General features: G+C 38.7%; 1 protein-coding gene across 1 annotated transcript in view; it reads left to right on the top strand.

The window, feature by feature from the left end:
* The first annotated feature begins 2,879 nt into the window (after positions 1 to 2,879).
* samd10b (sterile alpha motif domain containing 10b) overlaps positions 2,880 to 19,193 on the top strand; it is a 73,554-nt gene continuing 57,240 nt past the window's right edge. The window contains exon 1 of the mRNA XM_030139498.1: positions 2,880 to 3,214. Coding sequence (XP_029995358.1) covers positions 3,202 to 3,214 — 13 coding nt within the window. The 5' untranslated portion in view covers positions 2,880 to 3,201. The remainder of the gene's footprint in view (positions 3,215 to 19,193) is intronic.

Here is a 19,193-nt window from a genome sequence, read left to right as displayed (position 1 = left end):
TATGTTCAGTTAATGATAAATTTTCCTAATAAAGTCACTTTTTCTCAAGTTTTTTCCGTTTTTGGAATGACAACCCTCAAATGTCATCTCAGCATGATGATTAAAGTATGTGATCAGTATAAATAAAGATATGAAAATACCTGATTTTCACTGAAATAAATGCAAAATAGAGAGGATACAATTGTGATAAATCGTGATAAATCACCTAAGAAAGGATTAAATAGAGAGAAAAATTAACCCATAAAGACCCCAACAGCCATGACGACCAAAACCATCCACTGATCTAAACTGTTTAATACCTATCGATCCACTAATCCTATCAATCCATGTAAATAATTGGTTTAAAGTTATTCATCTTTTCATGGTCATCACATATGACCCATTTGGATGTTCAGAGGCTCTGCAGTTACCATAGAAACACAGTCATCTTCTACAACACTGATTCACCAGTAAAACCCATAGAGTTTGATCAGCAACAGTGGATGGACACATTGTGTTTATGTTCAGTTAATGAGAGATTTTGCTGAAAAAGTCACTTTTTCTTCAGTTTTTTCTGTTTTAGATATAATAACAATCAACTTTAATCTGAGATTTAATGAACATCTACATGATTAGTAAATGAAATACAGAAAAATACATGATGTTCACTGAAAAAAATGCAAAATACAGAGGATAATGCCATAATAAATGGCGATAAATCACTTAAGAAAAGTTAAATATCGAGAAAAACATATTTTGGAATGGCCACCAAGGTAGCACTGGGTTTTTAAGGGTTAAAGATGTGAGATTTAGCATATTTAATCTCTGAGGTGGATAATTTATAACATAAAATAAATTTAAAAATGGAGACCAGTGTAATATTCCTTGACAGAAATACAGTTTCATCTTTCCCTTTGCAAATTCCTATACACTGCTTATGCTGCTATATCTAGTATAGTGTTCTGAAACCAGAAGATAAATTAACCCTTTCAAGCATAGTGGTCACTACAGTGGACAGTTATTCTACAGCTGTTCTCTGGTATATTCATGGATTTTACTGTTTTAGTTCCATATCAGTCAACACAATGGATCATCCCATACAATGACATTCAGACCATTACAGTAACTTTACTCTTCTAGATCAGCCTGATCTGCAGTGACATGTTTGAGTATAAATCAGTTGCATGTTATTGTTATTAGACTGGAATTAACAGTTTTTTTAACAAGAATTTTTATTTATTTATTTATTTTAGTGCTGGGCAGTGATTAAAATTTTTAATCGCAATTAATCGCATGGATTTCTGCGATTAATCGCAATTAATTGCATAGTTGGGGGGAAGGGGGGGGTTGCCGACATCAACAGCGTGTTTTGCCTTTAAGTGATATTTCAGACTTGAAGTACTCCAGTGATAAAAAATAATTCCACACTGTAGTGCTTACAAACAACTGTGTCCTTCTCAACCCCACCATCTGAAAACATTTAAAATGAAAATGTCCATGTAAAAGACTGCTACTTTTACACATGTTTATGTCCCCACCAGTTTATTTCGGCTTGTGAGTGATTGACAGGAGTCTTAAGCCCACTAGTAAGTACTAATACTAATAAGACCAATAATATTGTGATGTTCAGTTGTTAAAAGTAAGCAAAGGGGGCCCTCTAGTGGTCGGAATAAGTTGCACTAACGTATGTTTTGTCCTTTCAGTGCTACCGTAGTCAGTTCAGACATAAGAAGGAACTACTAGACATGTTTCTTTCACTGTGTTTATATGGCCTCAAAAACGTTTGCCTGTGAGTATTTTATGTTCAGTTGTTGTAAGAATGAATAGCATAATACATATATTGGCTGGCATATTATACCTAAACACAACCAATGAATTTACATAAATGAGCCTGCATAAAGAATTAGCAACCCATCTCCGACTGCTAGCATAAACGAATTAGCTTAAACATGTTAATAGCACATTGCAATAAACACATCCAAAATAACGTCATAAACATGTTTCTAACGGTACGTTTGCATGTGAAATTATTTAGCAAACAACAGAATGATTGATACATACAGGCGTTGCTTCTGCACAAGTTACACAAAGTTCGATTTAGCATTACTCGAAAAGTTCGCTTTCTCCTCTCAGCTCATGCACAGTTCACACAGAGCACCAGCGTGTGGAAAGTCAAAATAAAAGTGTGAGTTTCAAAATAAGAGTCCGTATGTATAAATGAACTAAGGCTTGCTTGAAAGGCAGAACTACATTAACGGGAGATTTTAAAAATTGTCGGCGTTATTTAATGAATGAGTAAACGCAGTATTAACGCGTTAACTTGCCGAGCCCTAATTTATTGATTTATTTTTTGCATATCATCTCCATCAAGTGAGTAATGACTGGTATTAGAGTGTGTTAAAATGTGAGAAAACATGAGATTAGCACCATTTCAAATGTTTTAATGAGATAGTTTTCACACAGTATGTCAGTAAGTACATGTTTCTTTGAGTCCAGTTGAGCGGACATTTTTGCAACTCCGTGAAAAATAGGGTCATAAGAAAATGTTAAATCGCACTGATGTTTTTCATGTCGAAAGAGGAATAAAAACACTCAGGAAAAAGAAATTGATTAAGGTTCTTATAATTCATGCAATGAAAGGGTTAATAAATGAAAGAATAAGTTTGGTCCTGAATAGATTCCTATGTATTTTCTTTTTGTTCCTTTTGAATATTTTTGTTGTTTGCTGTTCCCACAGGTAGCCCGTGCGTTATAATAAAATAGGGCGTGTTTGTGGGAGAGAAAGCGAGAGAGGAAGAGAGAGAGAGAGGCAGAGACAGAGGCGGGTATTTCATCCGGTAACAGCTGGTGTCGAGGCGTAATGACCTTTTGTCTCCGCGCGGTCAGGTACGGAGAAGGGGGCGGAGCCTCAGAGGGAGGGAGCCGCTTCATATCGGACTGGTCCCGGCGTGCGGGGTTACAAATGGCCGTGAACGGAGAAAGGCAGAGAGTGTGATCCGGTGATTGTTTATTTGTTTGTTTGTTTGTTGTTGTTTTTTTTTTCTTTTTTCTTTTTCTTTCTCGACAACGACCGGAGTGTGAGCCGCCTGTATGTTCACGTAGGGGAGCAGAGGAGGGGAAAAGGAGCGCTCTTTATCCTCACACTGAGTCCGTTTTATCCGTCTGGCTAAAGGATGGGAGAGTCCTGTTGACACCACGGAGAGATACACGCTGAGACCGACTATGGCTGTGGACGGTAAGAGCCTTACAGCATCCTTAGAAACCTAGTAGTTTTCATACAGGGACACTGGCACTAAAGGAGTTCACACTAACCTACTTTGACATTCCATTGAGCATCACATACATACTGTAACATCCTAACATCCCTAAAGCCTCATATTTTTATTTATTTTATTTTATTGTATTTTTTGCCATAAACATTACAAGGATGGGTTTTTATGATTTGATTTATTCATTTTAATCCTCTCTAAGGGACAAGTTCCACATCTTTACTCCAAAAACTACAGCAAATGACAGCCCATTTTAAAAAACTGTTTCATCATGCACTCTCAAAAATAGAGGTATGAGATCAGAACATTTATGTACCTATAAGTACATTTTTTAAGAATGTTCTTTCAAAAGTACAATATTGGTCTTTAGGAGGCCAGAATTGCATCTTTAGACTATGAAAAAAGGTCCATAGTTATGTAAAGTACAAATTTGTACTATAAGGTACCCTGCAGCATTAAAAAATGTGTGTAGACCGTGAGAATAGGCTATAGGCTAGGAGAACTTAACAGTAGGCCTAATTATAGTTAAACATTAGGCTTAGCACATTATTTATTATATATCATACTGTAATTACTCTATATTATATTTAATAATAATTTGTCTTTTAATTTAATAGCCCAATTAGCTCAGTGATAATAGCCTAATAATTTATTTACCTTATTAGAACCTCTGATTATTGCCATAATCTCTGTTTTATCAAGTTTTCATTCACACCTCCATGTCTTGATGTCATAGCTTGCCTATGCTTTTTTTTTTTCTTTCTTTCTCAATAAGTTTAAACTTTAAACATCATGGCATTATCAACTATATGAGAGTTTTCTCTCTATATAAAGTACTTAACGTACAAAAATGAACCATTTCGAAAGGGTACAGAAATGTCTCTCAAAAAAGTACACCCCCAGCGACAAGCATTTGTACCCTTTTAAGTACAAGCTGGTACCTCTAGTTTTGAATGTGCTGTTTCCAATCAAGACAATTAACCCTTTCATGCATGCATTATGAGAACCTTAATCAATATTTTTATTCCTCTTTAGGCATGGAAAAACAAACAAACAAATAAAAAAAACAGTGATTGACATTTTTTTATGAACCTATTTTTCACAGTTGCAAAAATGTCCACTCAGCTGGACACCATGTGTTTAATTTTTGAAGCAAAGAAACATGTATTTACTGATATAAAGTGTGAAAACTAGGAAATAAAAATGTTTTTAATGCTGCTAATCTGATGTTTTGTCACATTTTAACATACTCTAATACTAGTTATTACTCACTTCATGGAGATAATATGCAAAAAGAAAAAAAAAGTTAAAAAAAGACTGTAAATTACAGTCTAATAACAATTAGCAATTGATTTACACTCATGCAACATGTTACTGCAGATCAGGTTAATCGAGAACAGCAAAGTTACAGGAATGATATGAATTGCAGTGTATGGGATGATGCACAAGCATCCACTGTGTTGGTAGATGTGGAACTAAAACAACAAAACCCATGAATATATAAGAGAACAGCTGTAGAATAGCTGTTCACTGTAGTGACCACCATGCATGAAAGGGTTAATTCATGTAAAAAAAAAAAAAAAAAAAAAAAAAGAAGCAAAAACTTTTACTTTCCTGGGTGTCAGGAGGATATAGTAAACACACTTTATTTCTTATTTTCAGCTATTTTTAAGAAAATAACAAAGGGATTGCCTCATACCCACTGTTTTTTTATTTCTCTTTATATATAAAGCCATAAAGTTGTTGCTGACTGGTGAAAAAATGTGACTCTCTTCCTAAGTGTCAGGTTGACTCAAAAATTGGAAAAATCTGCCTGACACTATCCAGTAAATGAGCCACTGTTGATCACGATGTGGCTCAAAGGCTTTTGCGGTTCTAAGCATTTCTTTATGCAATGCTTTGGAATATTTTAATTCTCATTAATTTTAAGTAGCTTATAGAATATTTGTTTTATGTACCTGAGAGGAGACCTACATTCATTGGAAGTTCAGTGTGCCCATGGTCTATTTATACTCACTGGTCTATATTTATAGGGCCTCATCACCACCTGCCTCACCTGGATAAATTACTACCAGTATGCAGCGACAGACCATGCAAGGAGACAGTGCTCTTTGTTTCTCATTGATACTAGAGAGGGTATTGTGTACATAGCATGAGCACTAGTGCAAATATGCTTCCATCTTCTGTGTATGGAATCAAATAGCCTAACCTTGGCACTAGATCAGAGAGTGCTTTTTTATTATCGGCTTTTGTGATATGAAACAATGATAAAAACCTCATACACTAGCTATGATATGACAGGTTCAAACACAAAATTCACTGTGTTTTTCCCATATCTGATTACTCACCCCTATGATGAACTGGCGACTCATCCAGGGTGTACCCCGCCTTCACCCATAAGTAGCTGGGATAGGCTCCAGCCCCCCACCCCCGCGACCCTATAGTGAGGATAAAGCAGGTTCAAAAGATGAATGAATGAATGAATGATCTCTTGCATTACAAAAAAACCCAAACATTTCTTAAGCAGAATCTTAGATATATCTTTCGTCATCCATTAAAGCAGCATCAGCTTAAAACATTTCTGCTCTTGGGCCTCTGAAATGCCTCTACTGCTTCAATAGCTATAGGAGACAAACTCGATTAGCCATTAATATAGTGCACATAAAAAGCTCTCCCAGATTTTCAGATTGAGTGAAGTCTGTTATTGTTGATGTTCTGCCCTTTTCTCTTCCCTGTACTTGGCTGGGTAGTGTTAGCCCCAGGGTAACTATCTTAAGTGAAGCCTAATCAGGGCTTGTCTCTGCTCAAGGGCAATAATGTGTGTGAGAGCATCTAGTGCCAAGTGTGTTTTCCATCTGTCCTCTGTCTGCCGAAGCAGGTTAGTTCCTCATTAGCATAACCGCAGGTAGGACACTCCGTCAGATATGCATATATGCCTAGTAACACATTGGGATATCTATAATTAATCCATAGTTTACTTAAGCATCATTAATTTACTCAGTGCCCTGGGCATTGATGCTACACTGACAGCGTGCTCTGCCACTTAAACTTTAATCAGTGTTGAACCCAAAAGGCTGAAGTTCTGTTCAAAGAGACAAATAGTGAACACATAAATGATGATGCTGGTATCCTGATACCCTTGCATGACTATATGTACGTTATTTTTTGGCAGATCCCTTGCTAAGATAGCTTGTGTTAATCTAAATTATTTAAACTGAATCCAGAAATGCAAAGTGGTTTGTGGGATATTTTCAATCCCCTGGAAGTTACTGTTTCAAAAAAATAGTCCAATAAGCCCAGATAAATCCACACCAAGATATTTTTCAGATTTTGAGCCCATAAAATAAATAAAATAACATATGTATTGATTCTTTCGCCACTATAAGCTGCCATAGAGTTTTCCAAACTATAAATACTTAGTTAAGCTAAAAGCTCATAGCTATAGTTTTATATTTAGCACAGAGACATAAAATCAATTTTACGATTTTTGTGCAACTCTTAGTAAGAAAATGAATGAGCTTATATCCCATCAGTCAGTGATTACTTTTCCACATTATGCAGTGTACAGCGACTGACCTCCCGACCCAGCCCCAAGAGTCCATAGACCCCAATTTGTTAACTGTAACTGTTTTGGAGAGGTATGTACAGTACATAATAGCTCAAATGATCGGTCATGTTCCCATTGATTTCTATTCATTCGAAAGTTGCAGCTGCATTGTTTGGTGGGCTGTCACCTACAGGCCCGTGACACTCTCAATTACAAATGATGACTTGCATTTAAAATGGAATAGTAGTGGTCTTTGTCTCATCTTCATGTAAATTGCTCAGAGAATTACATTTTCCTCCTTGCTGCCTGCTGCACAGTAATTCATGCTATATAATTATGTTCCCTCCGTGTTTGGCTATTCATACTGGATAAAATTCATCAAATGTTTGCTTTAATCACCCAGGACATCTGGCTTTATTGTTGTAAGAGAGATAAGCAGCCGCACAAATGGTGCTACTGGGTGACTGCATTGTCCAGAGCACATCATCTAGGAGCAGGGATTTTCATTCAGAGGAGGAAGAGAGAGAGAGAGAGAGCAGCATGGTTCATCCCCTATTCACATCGGAAATAGGCGTGGGGGCAACTAAGTCTATGTTTTTGTGTATGTGTTTCCGCTCTAAGTGGCAGGCCTGGCCAAGCACAGCATGCAGGGTGGTGCAAAGATGGCCTCCATCCATCCATAAACTGCTGAACATATAGCATGTAGACACAAACTCAAAGAAATACACGCTCATCATTGATCTATCGGCCCCATTCAGAGAGAAGTGTACGGCTGGATCAAAGTCCAGACAACATGTATCTAAGTTAACGTCTATGTATGAGCATGTGGACAGACAGCTCTCTGGTGTGTGTGTGTGTGTGTGTGTGTATGGGGGGGGGGATTCAGTTCAGTTCAATTCAGTATGGTTTTATTGACATAGGGAACATTTGTTTTACATTGACAAAGCAAGTGTGACATAGAGCAAATGTACATACAGTTAAATATATTCTACGGCAGGGGTCAAACTCATTTTAGTTCAGGGGCCAATTACTGTCCAATTTGACCTCAAGCGGGCCAAACCAGTAAAATAATAGTATAATAACTTATGAATAATGACAACTCAAAATTTTAGTACAAAAAAAAGGCAAATTATTGTATGAAAATGTTTACATTTACCAACTATTCTTAACCCATAAAGACCCAGTTGTACTTTTGTATCAGTTCTCAAATAAACGTTTTTCTAGATTTCACCTTTCTTAAGTTATTTATCACCATTTATTATAATATTATCCTCTGTATGTTGTGTTTTTTCAGTGAAAATCATGTGTTTTCCTATATTTAATTCACTGATCTTGTAGATGTTCATAAAAGGTCAGATTAAAGTTGAAAGTTATTATATCAAAAACAGTGAAAACTGAAGAAAAAGTGACTTTTTCAACATATATATCAGGAACTGAATGTAAAAATAAGTGTCTCCATCCACTGTCATTGATCCAACTCCATGGGTTTTACTGGTGAATCAATGTTGCAGAAGATGATAGTGTTTCCACTTTCACTATGGAGCCTCTGATCATCCAAATGGGTCCAATGTGATGACTGTGAAAAGATGACAAACTGCATTTTCCACCAGTTATTTACATGTATTTATAGGATTAGTGGTTCAGAAGTTTTTAAACATTTTAGATCAATAGATGATTTTGGTCACCAGTGGCTGATTGGGTCTTTATGGGTTAAACAAAAAATGTGAATAGCATCAGCATCCACATACAGCCAATGAAAAATAAGTGCAATTTTCACAATATTATGCTTCAGCTTATCATTTACACATGTACATTAAAACTTTGATGTCGTTGAGGATCCACAAAGGTATGAAACATTTAGTAACAGGAACTGAAAAATATAGAATTTAACTTTATAATCAGTACAACTTGATTGTCAATGTCTTCTGTGTAATCTTTGTAAATTCATCCTGTGGGCTGGATTGAACCCTTTGGAGGGCTGGTTTTTGCCATATGTTTGACAGTACTGTTCTATGATAAATAAATGTATAAACAGAAACTACAGGAACAGAATAACAATAGAGAATGTTCTGTCACAGTGTGAGTAGTTAAAATGAACTTAATAATATTAACAGAAGAATGAAATCATATAGAAAGTAGTTTTTATGCAGTATCAGACAGCACAGTATGTCTATATAAAGGGTTTGTAAATGGTCCAGGAGAATCTAACAGGAGCAGAAGGAGTTCCCTGGTCTAGGTCTCTCCTCTTGCTTAGGGTTTATGATGGTTTTAGTTTATGGATGTCCTTCTCTGGTCACTACAGTGTAAAAACCTTGCAACTGTGTTTACACATTGCTGTACTTCACCAGCAGGTATGGAAGGTTTTTTTTTTGACATCGGTCCCATTCTCAAAGCCTTTCTGGGTGTTTGTGATTTGTCCAACATGCATGTGCCTGCATGGTGGACAACTGACTGAGAAGGTTATATATGTTGCGTGTCTGTAAATAAAAGGAGATTTAATGGGATTTTGTGACTTTTTTCCCTCAAAAGACACAATAGTAACACATAAAGCTGTGGATATAAAGTGGATTTTTTTTTTTGTAGTTTTAGAAAACTGGGTTAGCTGTACTCTGAAAAGTCACCCTTCGTTCTTTGGTTAACCCCTTCCAAACTCCCCCAGAGCACAAAAACAGCCTTTACTCTGATCAGGTCACTCAGTTGGGTGCTCATTCAACTGTGAAGCAAATGCCCCTTCCAATCTGTGTGTGTTTATATTTGTGTGTGTGAACATGCAGATGAAGCTGCGGTGGGTGGGACGATAGGGGAGGCGGGATGTTTTCTTAACACAGACAAATACACTCTTTGTTGTTGTCCTGGCATGTGTTACTTCGCCATTTGGTTCATTTGTTGTTGGAGCCAAATGTGTTTTGGCCTCTGCACTAAAGTAATATGGTAATAGCCTGTTAACCCCTCTGTTACGTCGGCACAGTGGGGTTACACAGCAAATGCATCAGTGTGTGTGTGTGTGAGAGAGCATGCAAGCTGTTAACCTCCTTTCCTCTGTCCATCATCATGTATTTGCTCACCGCAGGGAGTGTGTCAGTCACTATAATACACGGAGAATCCCCTTGATCACACATAAGCACACACACCCTCCAGTCACCCATTATCAACTCTCTGATCCACCACAGATCTGCAGCTGCACCTGGCCCGAGCCTGTGGATTTAGACACGTCTAGAGGAATAAAGACAAAGAGGGCAAAGGAGAGAGAAGATACAAAGAGATGTGGTCTGATATATCTGGAATTCTCAAAGTGCTACAGTAAAATTTTTGCAAAGGGTTATAACCTGAGATTTGACAGCAGGCAAAATATACAGAATTCTTTATTAATCCCAGGGGAAATGAGTTTATGAGGAAACAGAATATTAGTTGCACACATTTGGTAGATTAAATGTGATCTAGGATAGAGGTGGCAATCACAGAAATTTTCATGATAAGATGTCAAAACAATGTGGTGCCCAAAATAATGATAGTATCTTCACACAGCAGTTGTATGATATAATAGGGAGAGCGCACCATTCACTGAATTAATATAAGAGAAAAGAAGTGATGTCATATTAGATGGAAAACAATAATGAAACAGCATCAAATGTGCAGATGCCAAGTTAAATAGTTGGACAACCTCTTGAAGAGTCTGGTCAAACCAGTGGTTCAGTTCTGGGGTCAAACACTATCAACCAGTTTCAGGTTTTGGTCCAATTCCTATCATGTCTATCAGCACCTCAATCAACAGCTCAGGTAGCAACTTTTAACAAGGATGACGATGATGACGAACCAGCTCATTATTATTAGCCTACGAAAACATACATAAATTTGTCTTTTCTTTTGACGGTTTTCTTAAAAAATTCAGCTAATATTTGCCTTACACTTGAATGGAAATGTGCCTCTGCCTGGCTGAGGAATAAGAATAAAAGGCAAAAAGTTAGAATTATGTATTTATTCACTTCTTTGTGGAGTCAGTTTCACAGACTTTGACAATTGAGATGAAAGAACGTACAAAGAAGCGCGTAAAGTCTTAGCAGAGTGTCTCTTTGAAACACACACTGACTGCAATTTGCAAATGTGCCATCATCCCAAGAACTAGTGACTCTCATAAGTGAAACTGGCTGGGGAGTCAGTATACAGTACCTAAATGTTTTAATAAAAAACATCAATACTTGGTGGCAGTATAATATGATAATCTAGGAGATCATTCTGAAAATTGTTTTGGATCTCTCTATATTGGGTTTCTTAAGAATTTATAGTGGGACTGATTATTTTATTTATTATGTTGTCTGTGTGTATAGCAGTGTTATGTTTTTAATGCAAAATTTTTAGCCTATAAGAAGAATGGTGAAAACTGCACAAATAAGACCCTCAAGGTAAAAAGCAGGAATTAGTATTTTACTAGGAAGTCACTCTTTTGTGTCAGTTCCCAAATGAATGCTTCTCTAGCATTCACCTTTCTTAAGTGATTTATCACTAATTATTATGATATTATCCATTGTATTTTGTGTTTTTTTCAGTAAAAATCTGGTATTTTCCTATATTGAATTGACTGATCATGTAGATGTTCATAAAAACTCAGGTTAAAGTTGGGGATTATTATCATAAAGACAGAGAAAACTGAAAAAAGGGACTTTTTCAGCAAAATATATCATTAACTCAACATAAAACTAGTGTCTCCATGCACTGTCATTTATCAAACTCCATGGGTTTTCCTGGTGAATTAATGTTTCCATGTTCACTACAGAGCCTCTGAACATCCAAATGGGTCATATCTGATGACCAGGAAAAGATGACAAACTGTATTTTACACCAATTATTTACATGGATTGATATGATTAATGGATCAACAGGTATTAAACATTTTAAATTAGTAGATGGTTTTGGTTGACAGCGTATGTTGGGTCTTTATGGGTTAAGACAGTGGTACTCAACTGGGGGGGTGCACAAACTCTCCCGGGGTGCGCAAGCACATGGGGGGGGTTGCAAGTGACATCGTTGTACGTGCATTCAGGTGTGTTAGCGACTACTGTTGTACATCACAACATTATAAATCACTCTACACATACTCTCTCCACGCTCTTGGATTGAGGTCCGTGAGTGGGGCACATATCGTCTGGCTCATCACCCATCCCCCCTTGCAAATTTGTTTTCGGGGGGCAGCAGGTAGTCAATGATAAGGTGAGTGGAGCTCACTTTCACTTTCTCACAGCTTTATCTACAGAGCTATATAACCCACCACAACCTCCTCATATGGGTCCAAATTATTTTGGGCATAGGGAGAGCGCCAGTAGGCTCATGATGCTGTTAGTGGGTGTAGTTCAAAAGAGGTTGTGAAACCCTGGGTTAAAACGTAATTTCAATGCAAGCAAGCTAAAGCCACTCACTCTAAGAGTAATGCAATAATCGATTTCCTTGAAACTCAAACATCAATTAGAGAGTCGTGTTGATGGGTGAAAACATTTTCAGTGATTTATGGGTCTAATGGATATGTCAAGTGGTCCTCTCAGACAGTCCGCCAACCATTTTGACCCGTGACCCGGTGAGAAGAGCGGGGACGGACAGCGGATGATTCAGTGGCAAAACATTACGCTCAGGTCCTACAGGCTTTTCACAGATTGATGAAGTGGTAAAAGAAGACAGGACAGCTCAGGATAAATCAGCGGTGGATTAGCAGCAGGAGAAGAGTGCTGGATTTTATGTTGTGTGAGGTTCTGAGGCGTCACACTTTGACTGCCTCATCCCATCTGCCCTTATTGCTAACCTTGCATCCCTATAATATTTCCAGAAATGACAAGCCTTCACTGTTCTGATCCAATGCCCTTGTCCCGGGTCCGACTTCTCCCCCACCTCGCTCGCTTCCTCCTCCTTCTTTCTGAATTAGAGTGCGCACAGGCCCATATCCAATTTCTTCCCTTTAATTAGCCCTCTGCACAGGGAGAGGGATCAAGGGAGAGGGGCTGAAAGGGTATAGAGATGGATGAAAAGAGAAATGTAATTTTTCTGAAGCGTTGAACTAATTAGGTATAATTTCATACAGAGGTTGTATCCCTCATGTATCACACTGTTGTTACTTACTGACTTAATGCACCTAAACTCAATCACGCTCTCTTGTTCCTTCTCTTCCCGTATCCTTCCATCCCACGCACAAACAATCAATTAAATCGATGTGTTTTGACCTTTCTAATACAGCATTTGTTTTATTGGCTCTTATAATTATGGTAGTGAAATTAGAACAAAGCAATTTAACATTTATGAATACTGTCAATTGTTGCTCCTATCATTACCATCTGTTCTGAGAAAATGACATGGCACAAAACGTGATGCGTTCAGGCTACGTTCCACTAATATCCTTATGTTCCTCCACTCATCCTTGGCCAGATGTCTTTCAGTTTGCACTTTCAAGGAGAGCAGTCAACTTTTCCCCCCCGTTCGCTATCCTTCCCATTAGACGCTGCTAAACAAACAGTCTAATTAAGTGTGGCCTTGTGTGATAGGGTAAGCTTGGAGCTTTTCACTCTTTGTTAATAAACTTGGTCTGCCTCCTACAAAGTGTGGAGGGTCAGAGGAGCCTATGGTGCAGATTGCCCATTAAACCGAATGGCTAATGGCTTCATCTACACCGTAACAGGGCGGACATCTTGCACGCTCAAGAGCACAAGTCACGTTCAACCACTGGAAAAGCAATTACATTGCCACTTGCAATCTACTAGCATGATCTATTGCAATTTTGATTTGCATGTGAGATTTATATGTGTGCACTGTTGAAAACTATCCAAGGGTGCGCGTGTGACTTTGAAATCGAACATGTTTTAGACTCCCTTGGACATACCTCTTCCAAAAATAGAAATCAATTTTACCGTCTGTCCTCCCCTCTTATCAGCCTTTTAGCGTTTTCCTTTCTCTATACTCCTCCTCTTGCAGCTCCCGCCTATATTTCACACTTTTTTAATCTTCCTACCTCCATACGGCTTTCCTTCTGTTGCATTCATACTTTTACATCAATCTTCTGTTCTCATGTTTTTTTTCCTCTCCTTCTCCTTCCTCTGATGTGTACTGTAATACCGTCCTGAGAATATACAGCCCTTGCAGAGTATGGCCTCCTCTGGCTGTCAGAGTGCTGCTTCAGTGGACCCTCAATTTACCATGCCAATAGGCAGCCAAGTGTCAGAGTGTCAGCTCCACTGCTGAGGTAGAGGAAGAGTTGTTTAAATGCAGCTCAACTCTGTGGGACTCTCTTTAACCTCTGAAACTATCATTCTCCCTACTTTAATGCTTTTTTTTTTTTTTTTTACTCATTCACCGTGTTTAGTGTGAACTTTCCATCTCCTGTCAAAACTAAATGTGAATGTATATTTACTTCTGTCTTGTCCCCTTATTTTCTTGCAACATTCCTCTCTTTCCGCATTCTCACCTCATCCCCTTGTGGTGTCTGTCACGAGTTGCATAAAATTTCCCCTCCCTAGTCACATCAATCCCACAGCCCTTGCATGCTCATTAAACATATGAGATTTTCACTTCACAAACTTTTTCTTTTTTTTTCCCTCCCACACTCACTGAACCCAAGGGAAGCACTTGCTGAGATGTATGAAACTCATATGACACAATCAAGAAATGCTTCATGCCATAGTAAATACTATCTACACAGATTTATAATAAATTGCCATAAAGTTTCCTGTCTGCATCCAGTAGAGTATAATCACATTTAGAGCCTTTCAGCCACAAATATGATGGGAATGTTTTGATTTAGTTTTTTTTATATCACAGAGCGGTGAATGGCCTGCAGGCTGCACAGAAAAGATCCCTTTTAGCCTAAATGTAGCCCACTACCTTACATGCCCCTATCCAAGTTTCTACTAAATGATTCATTCTCAAACAGTATCTGGGTGATGTCAGGTGAGTCACAGCCCAGCATCTAGAAGTCATATTTTAGATGCCAGTGCTGAGATTTTAGTTTGTTTTTTTTTATCTGTTTTATTGATGTGGGATCCCATACATGTTCTCTATCTACAGGATTTGTACACTACAGCTATTGATTGAAGTTATTTTCTGGTTTAGCTGCAATTTGTTGCTGTTCTAATCCTTTACTTTTCAGTTTTTCATGTTAAAGTGGTGGGAAAACTGTCTGTGACTATGTGCCCACTTTGTGTACTAATGCTCTTTTGACTGTCTATACCCTTTTGACCTGAATTCACTGAAATCCACTGAGACACGCAGCTGTTTTACCTTATCCATAGATTACGAGGGATTTGTCCATAAGAGTGGGAGATAGAGGCAGTGGGATGTAGTTGTTTAAGTGCTGTATTGGTCACAAAGGCTGTAGGACTGAGCGACAGTAAAATCCTGTGGTGGTACAACCATGTCTTTTTTGGATTTGTACAGGCACCTGGGGCAATGTAAGACTTTTGCAAATCCTGACAGTTGCTTTAAGGGCTAAGCAGCGATATCAGTTTGTCTCATTATATCACCCGAAAACATACATTCTCTTTCACTACACTTCATTCGTTTTCGTCTTGTCCTCTAGTCCTCCAGTGACGATGCTTTTAGAATTTCGCCCCAGAACTAGTTGTTATATTGAGCTCGGACTGACAGACGCTAACGTGGAAGCAAGACCGAAGTATTGTCGCAGGAGGCAGCCGAGGTCGCAGGGCTGTCAGTCAGAGTTAGTGGGGGCGGGTTTGTATCCTGTCTTCCCAGTGTTTCTGTCTCACCCTACATATCAGGTCACTGGTGCTCTGCAGGCTTTGGGTCTTGGCAGGAGCTAATAGTCACACAGACACACGCACGGACTTGTGCAAACACAGCTCAAGTTCCATATATGCATTGATGTGCATGCATTTGCACTGGCAGGCTGAGTCACCGTCGGCAAAGAGAGAGACAGAGAGAGATTTTCAGCGGGGAATGAAAACTGACAGAAGTCATGTATTAAGTTTGCAAGAAACTCTGTCTTCAATAGATGGAAGAAAAGCTTTTCAAATTAGATAACCAGACATGAGACGGCGCTTCGGAAACTTTTAAACTGGTTTTATGGCCTTTGTAATAGGTGACAGCAGAAGAAAGCACATTAACTCTAACAAGGGATATAGGGTTTGATGGGCTTGAGATGCATGTAATATAGCTGGAACTTAAGTAATGAAGGAATGGATAATAAAGCTCTTCTCTCCTTGTCCTCTCTCATCTAAAGTGAAAATGGCCGAACACTAATATGAGCTGATGTAATGTCACAGGCGTGGGGTTGTGTGTGTGAAAGGGAGACAGAAAGATACATAAAAAAAAACATGCAAAAAAGCCCTCATGCGAGTGCTATTAATCCCCAGTCACCAACACGGCGTGTATGTGTGATAATTAGGTGTTTAAGGTTGCACATGTGTCTGTATGTGGGTTTGATCGTCCGTGACATTGGAGTAGCTGGGTGATAATAAGGAAGCGGTTCAGTGGAGTGGATGGCAGAGCTAGTTTGGCAGTGCCGTGTTAGTACAGAATTACTGAAATAGCTGCGATGCACACCAAAAGGAGTGTCAGCGTTAACAAGCATGCACACATACTGAGGTTGATTAATTGGTGGGTCCCTGTAAGGAGCCCAGAGCAGTCTCTTCTTCACTGTTCAGTCTATGAAACATCTGGCATCATTAGAAGTTAACATTAGGGGGGTTATCAATAGACGGCTAATGTTTGAAAACTTGACATTGATGGGGCGCTGTGATGTGTTTGCCACATAAAATGGGAAGAGGAAGTTGTTTCTAAATGACCTAATCAAAGTGATTTTACTGTAGTGATGTTTTTTAAAAGATGTGATAGCTGCTAATGGTTGTCAATTCAATTACACTAACAATTTAAGCTCAGACAGATACACGCAGAAGCATTAATTAGATTCTAGTCTGACATGAATTCAAAGAGCGATGAAGCCGGTAAAATGGTTGCAAATGTGCTAATTTAAAACTGGGTTAAGACCATGAGAAATCTGTGCATTTTCAGAAGTGTCGAGCTGAGACAAACAACTTGGCAAAGTAGTTAGCTCTTGGTTTACATGACACCTTAAAAACCAAATTAAATTAAACCAAACTAGTGCATAAAACTGGACTTTAGAAGTACATGTAAACATGCTGGCTTGACTGAAATCTAAGTTTTAATAGTTGGACTAACACACCTAAGTAATGCTATTGAAAGATCTACTCCTGCATGTATGATGACCAGTTGGATTGGAACAGGATAAAGTGTTCTAATCTGACTGGTGTGTTGAGTTGTACACCAAATCCTGACCTGGAAGTCGAACAGCATGCATCTCATGTGCTCAAAAAGTGGACAGAAAGTACACAGTCTACAAATTTGCAGCATTGTCCACTGTCATACTAGTTTACTTCTGGGTTGCTAAGTTGCTAGTATGCTCTTGGCTATTGTTGTGGTTTGTGATATTGTAGGTCAAACACAAATGTCCCTGTACTACTAGCAGTTGAAAGAGTGTATATTGGCACCTATCATAGCGGAGGTGACAGGATTTCAATAATATATTGATTATATTCCATTGAATGTAGACTGGGACACAGACAACTGTCCAAATAAATGCTCTGTGCATATAAATGTACTGATTCTTGCCTCACAGCAACAATGTCATGGGTCAATCTGTGTGGGCCTCCCTGTGTGGAATTTGCAAGTTCTCTCTCATGTGTAGGTTTTTTTTTTTTTTTTTTACACCAGTTTAATCCCATCATCCAAAGACATGCACGTAAATAGGTTAATTGTTCAATCTAAATCAATGGGAATGTGAGAGTGAATGGTTGTTTGTGTCTAAATGTCAGCCCTGTGATGACCTGGCAACATGTCCAGGGTGTACCCGCCTCAGCTGGGATAGACTCCAGCATCCCAACAACCCTCTTGAGGATTACGTATGTGTTAAATGAATGAATGAATTCCAGTACTAATCTTAAATCTGCCAGTGGGACCCCTTTTACCCATCAATGGGATAGGTGCTGACCTCATTTTGGACCATCCTGAGCGTTTCTCGAGAACCTGAGAAAGTAGGTTCCCAACCGGAATTAAACAATAGTAAGTTTTCTCTTGGGAACATCATGTTCTACAGGTTGGACAGAGAGGGTGGAGAACACAGCAACAATGGAGAGGCCCTGAGAAAGAAAAAAGAATGTGCAGTGATCTACAGTGTTTTTTTGGTTATTTGGTAATCCCATGAATTTTAGCAAAAGCTAGAAATTAGCATGAGAAAGAGAAAGCCGCTTTCACTTGAACACTTAAAGGATTATCAAGAGTCAAAAAGAGCCAGAGTACAGCTGGAGGGTATAAAGTTAACATATTATGGTCCATTGTGGATTGTGCAATGTCTTCCAACTATTGCATCCTTGATTGCAACAGTTCCAGTCAAAACTGGTGGAAGTGCTGGTTCTAACATTCACAAATGCTGCATTTCCACTACGTAGTACCAGCTCGACTTGACTTGGCCTTTTTATGTTTCCATTACGAAAAGAACCTGGAATCTAGTACTCGGTACTACTTTTTTAGTACTTGAGGTTCCAAAACAGGCGAAGAGATACTAAAATGTGATGTGTAAACACTGCAGACTACTGATTGGTCAGAGAGTTGTCTCTGCATCATTGCGTCATCCATTAGTGACACACCATTTAAAAAGAAAACAGATTCAGAAGTTTACAGTAAATATACCGGTAGGCTAATTCATGATGAATGCCCGTAAAACTACACCGTGGTCGGTCGAGGAGGTTCAGACATTTCTGTCCTTGTGGCCAATGAAAAGATTCAGTGTGAGCTTGACGGGGCAATGAGGGAGTTTATCAGCAACTCTCTGAGTCACGGAAGTTATGCACTGCGTTGTTATGACCTCCAGGTACTCTAAAGTTGGTAGTATCCCGTAATGGAAATGGTGTCCAGGAATAGTACCTGGTACCTGAGCCAAGTTGAGTCAAGTTGAGCCGGTACCACGTAGTGGAAACGCGGCATAAGTTTTCAAGAATCCTGAAGCAGTCAATGAACAAGAGCTGAAAAATGAGAGAAAAAGTCACTTTGCTTAAAAGCTTGTAGAGTCTCTTCCTATAGCATAAATGGAAATGAATCTTAAAGAAAAGACAAGACTGGATGAGCTTTGGATGAAAGTCAGCGTGAGTGTTTAGGGGGTAAAGGATTAAGAAGGAATGGGAAGTAAAAAGGTTCACTTGGGACCTTGCGGCCTGAACAAGAAGCTCCCACCGGGACTTTATTTGTATGGCTGTGCATATTTGTCTGCGTGTGTGAATAAAGAGCTTTGATTCTCCACTCCTGTTCATTCCAAATTACCCGCTTTGTACCAGCAGCTGTCTGCGATGCTACCTGACAGGAAGGCCTCAAGAAAGCCTGTGTGTGTTTTTATGTCT

The sequence above is a fragment of the Sphaeramia orbicularis genome, chromosome 7 (genome assembly GCF_902148855.1).
Source record: "Sphaeramia orbicularis chromosome 7, fSphaOr1.1, whole genome shotgun sequence".
NCBI classification, from domain to species: domain Eukaryota; kingdom Metazoa; phylum Chordata; class Actinopteri; order Kurtiformes; family Apogonidae; genus Sphaeramia; species Sphaeramia orbicularis.
Note: the sequence above shows the minus strand (reverse complement) of the source record. Positions and strands in the feature narration are given on the sequence as shown.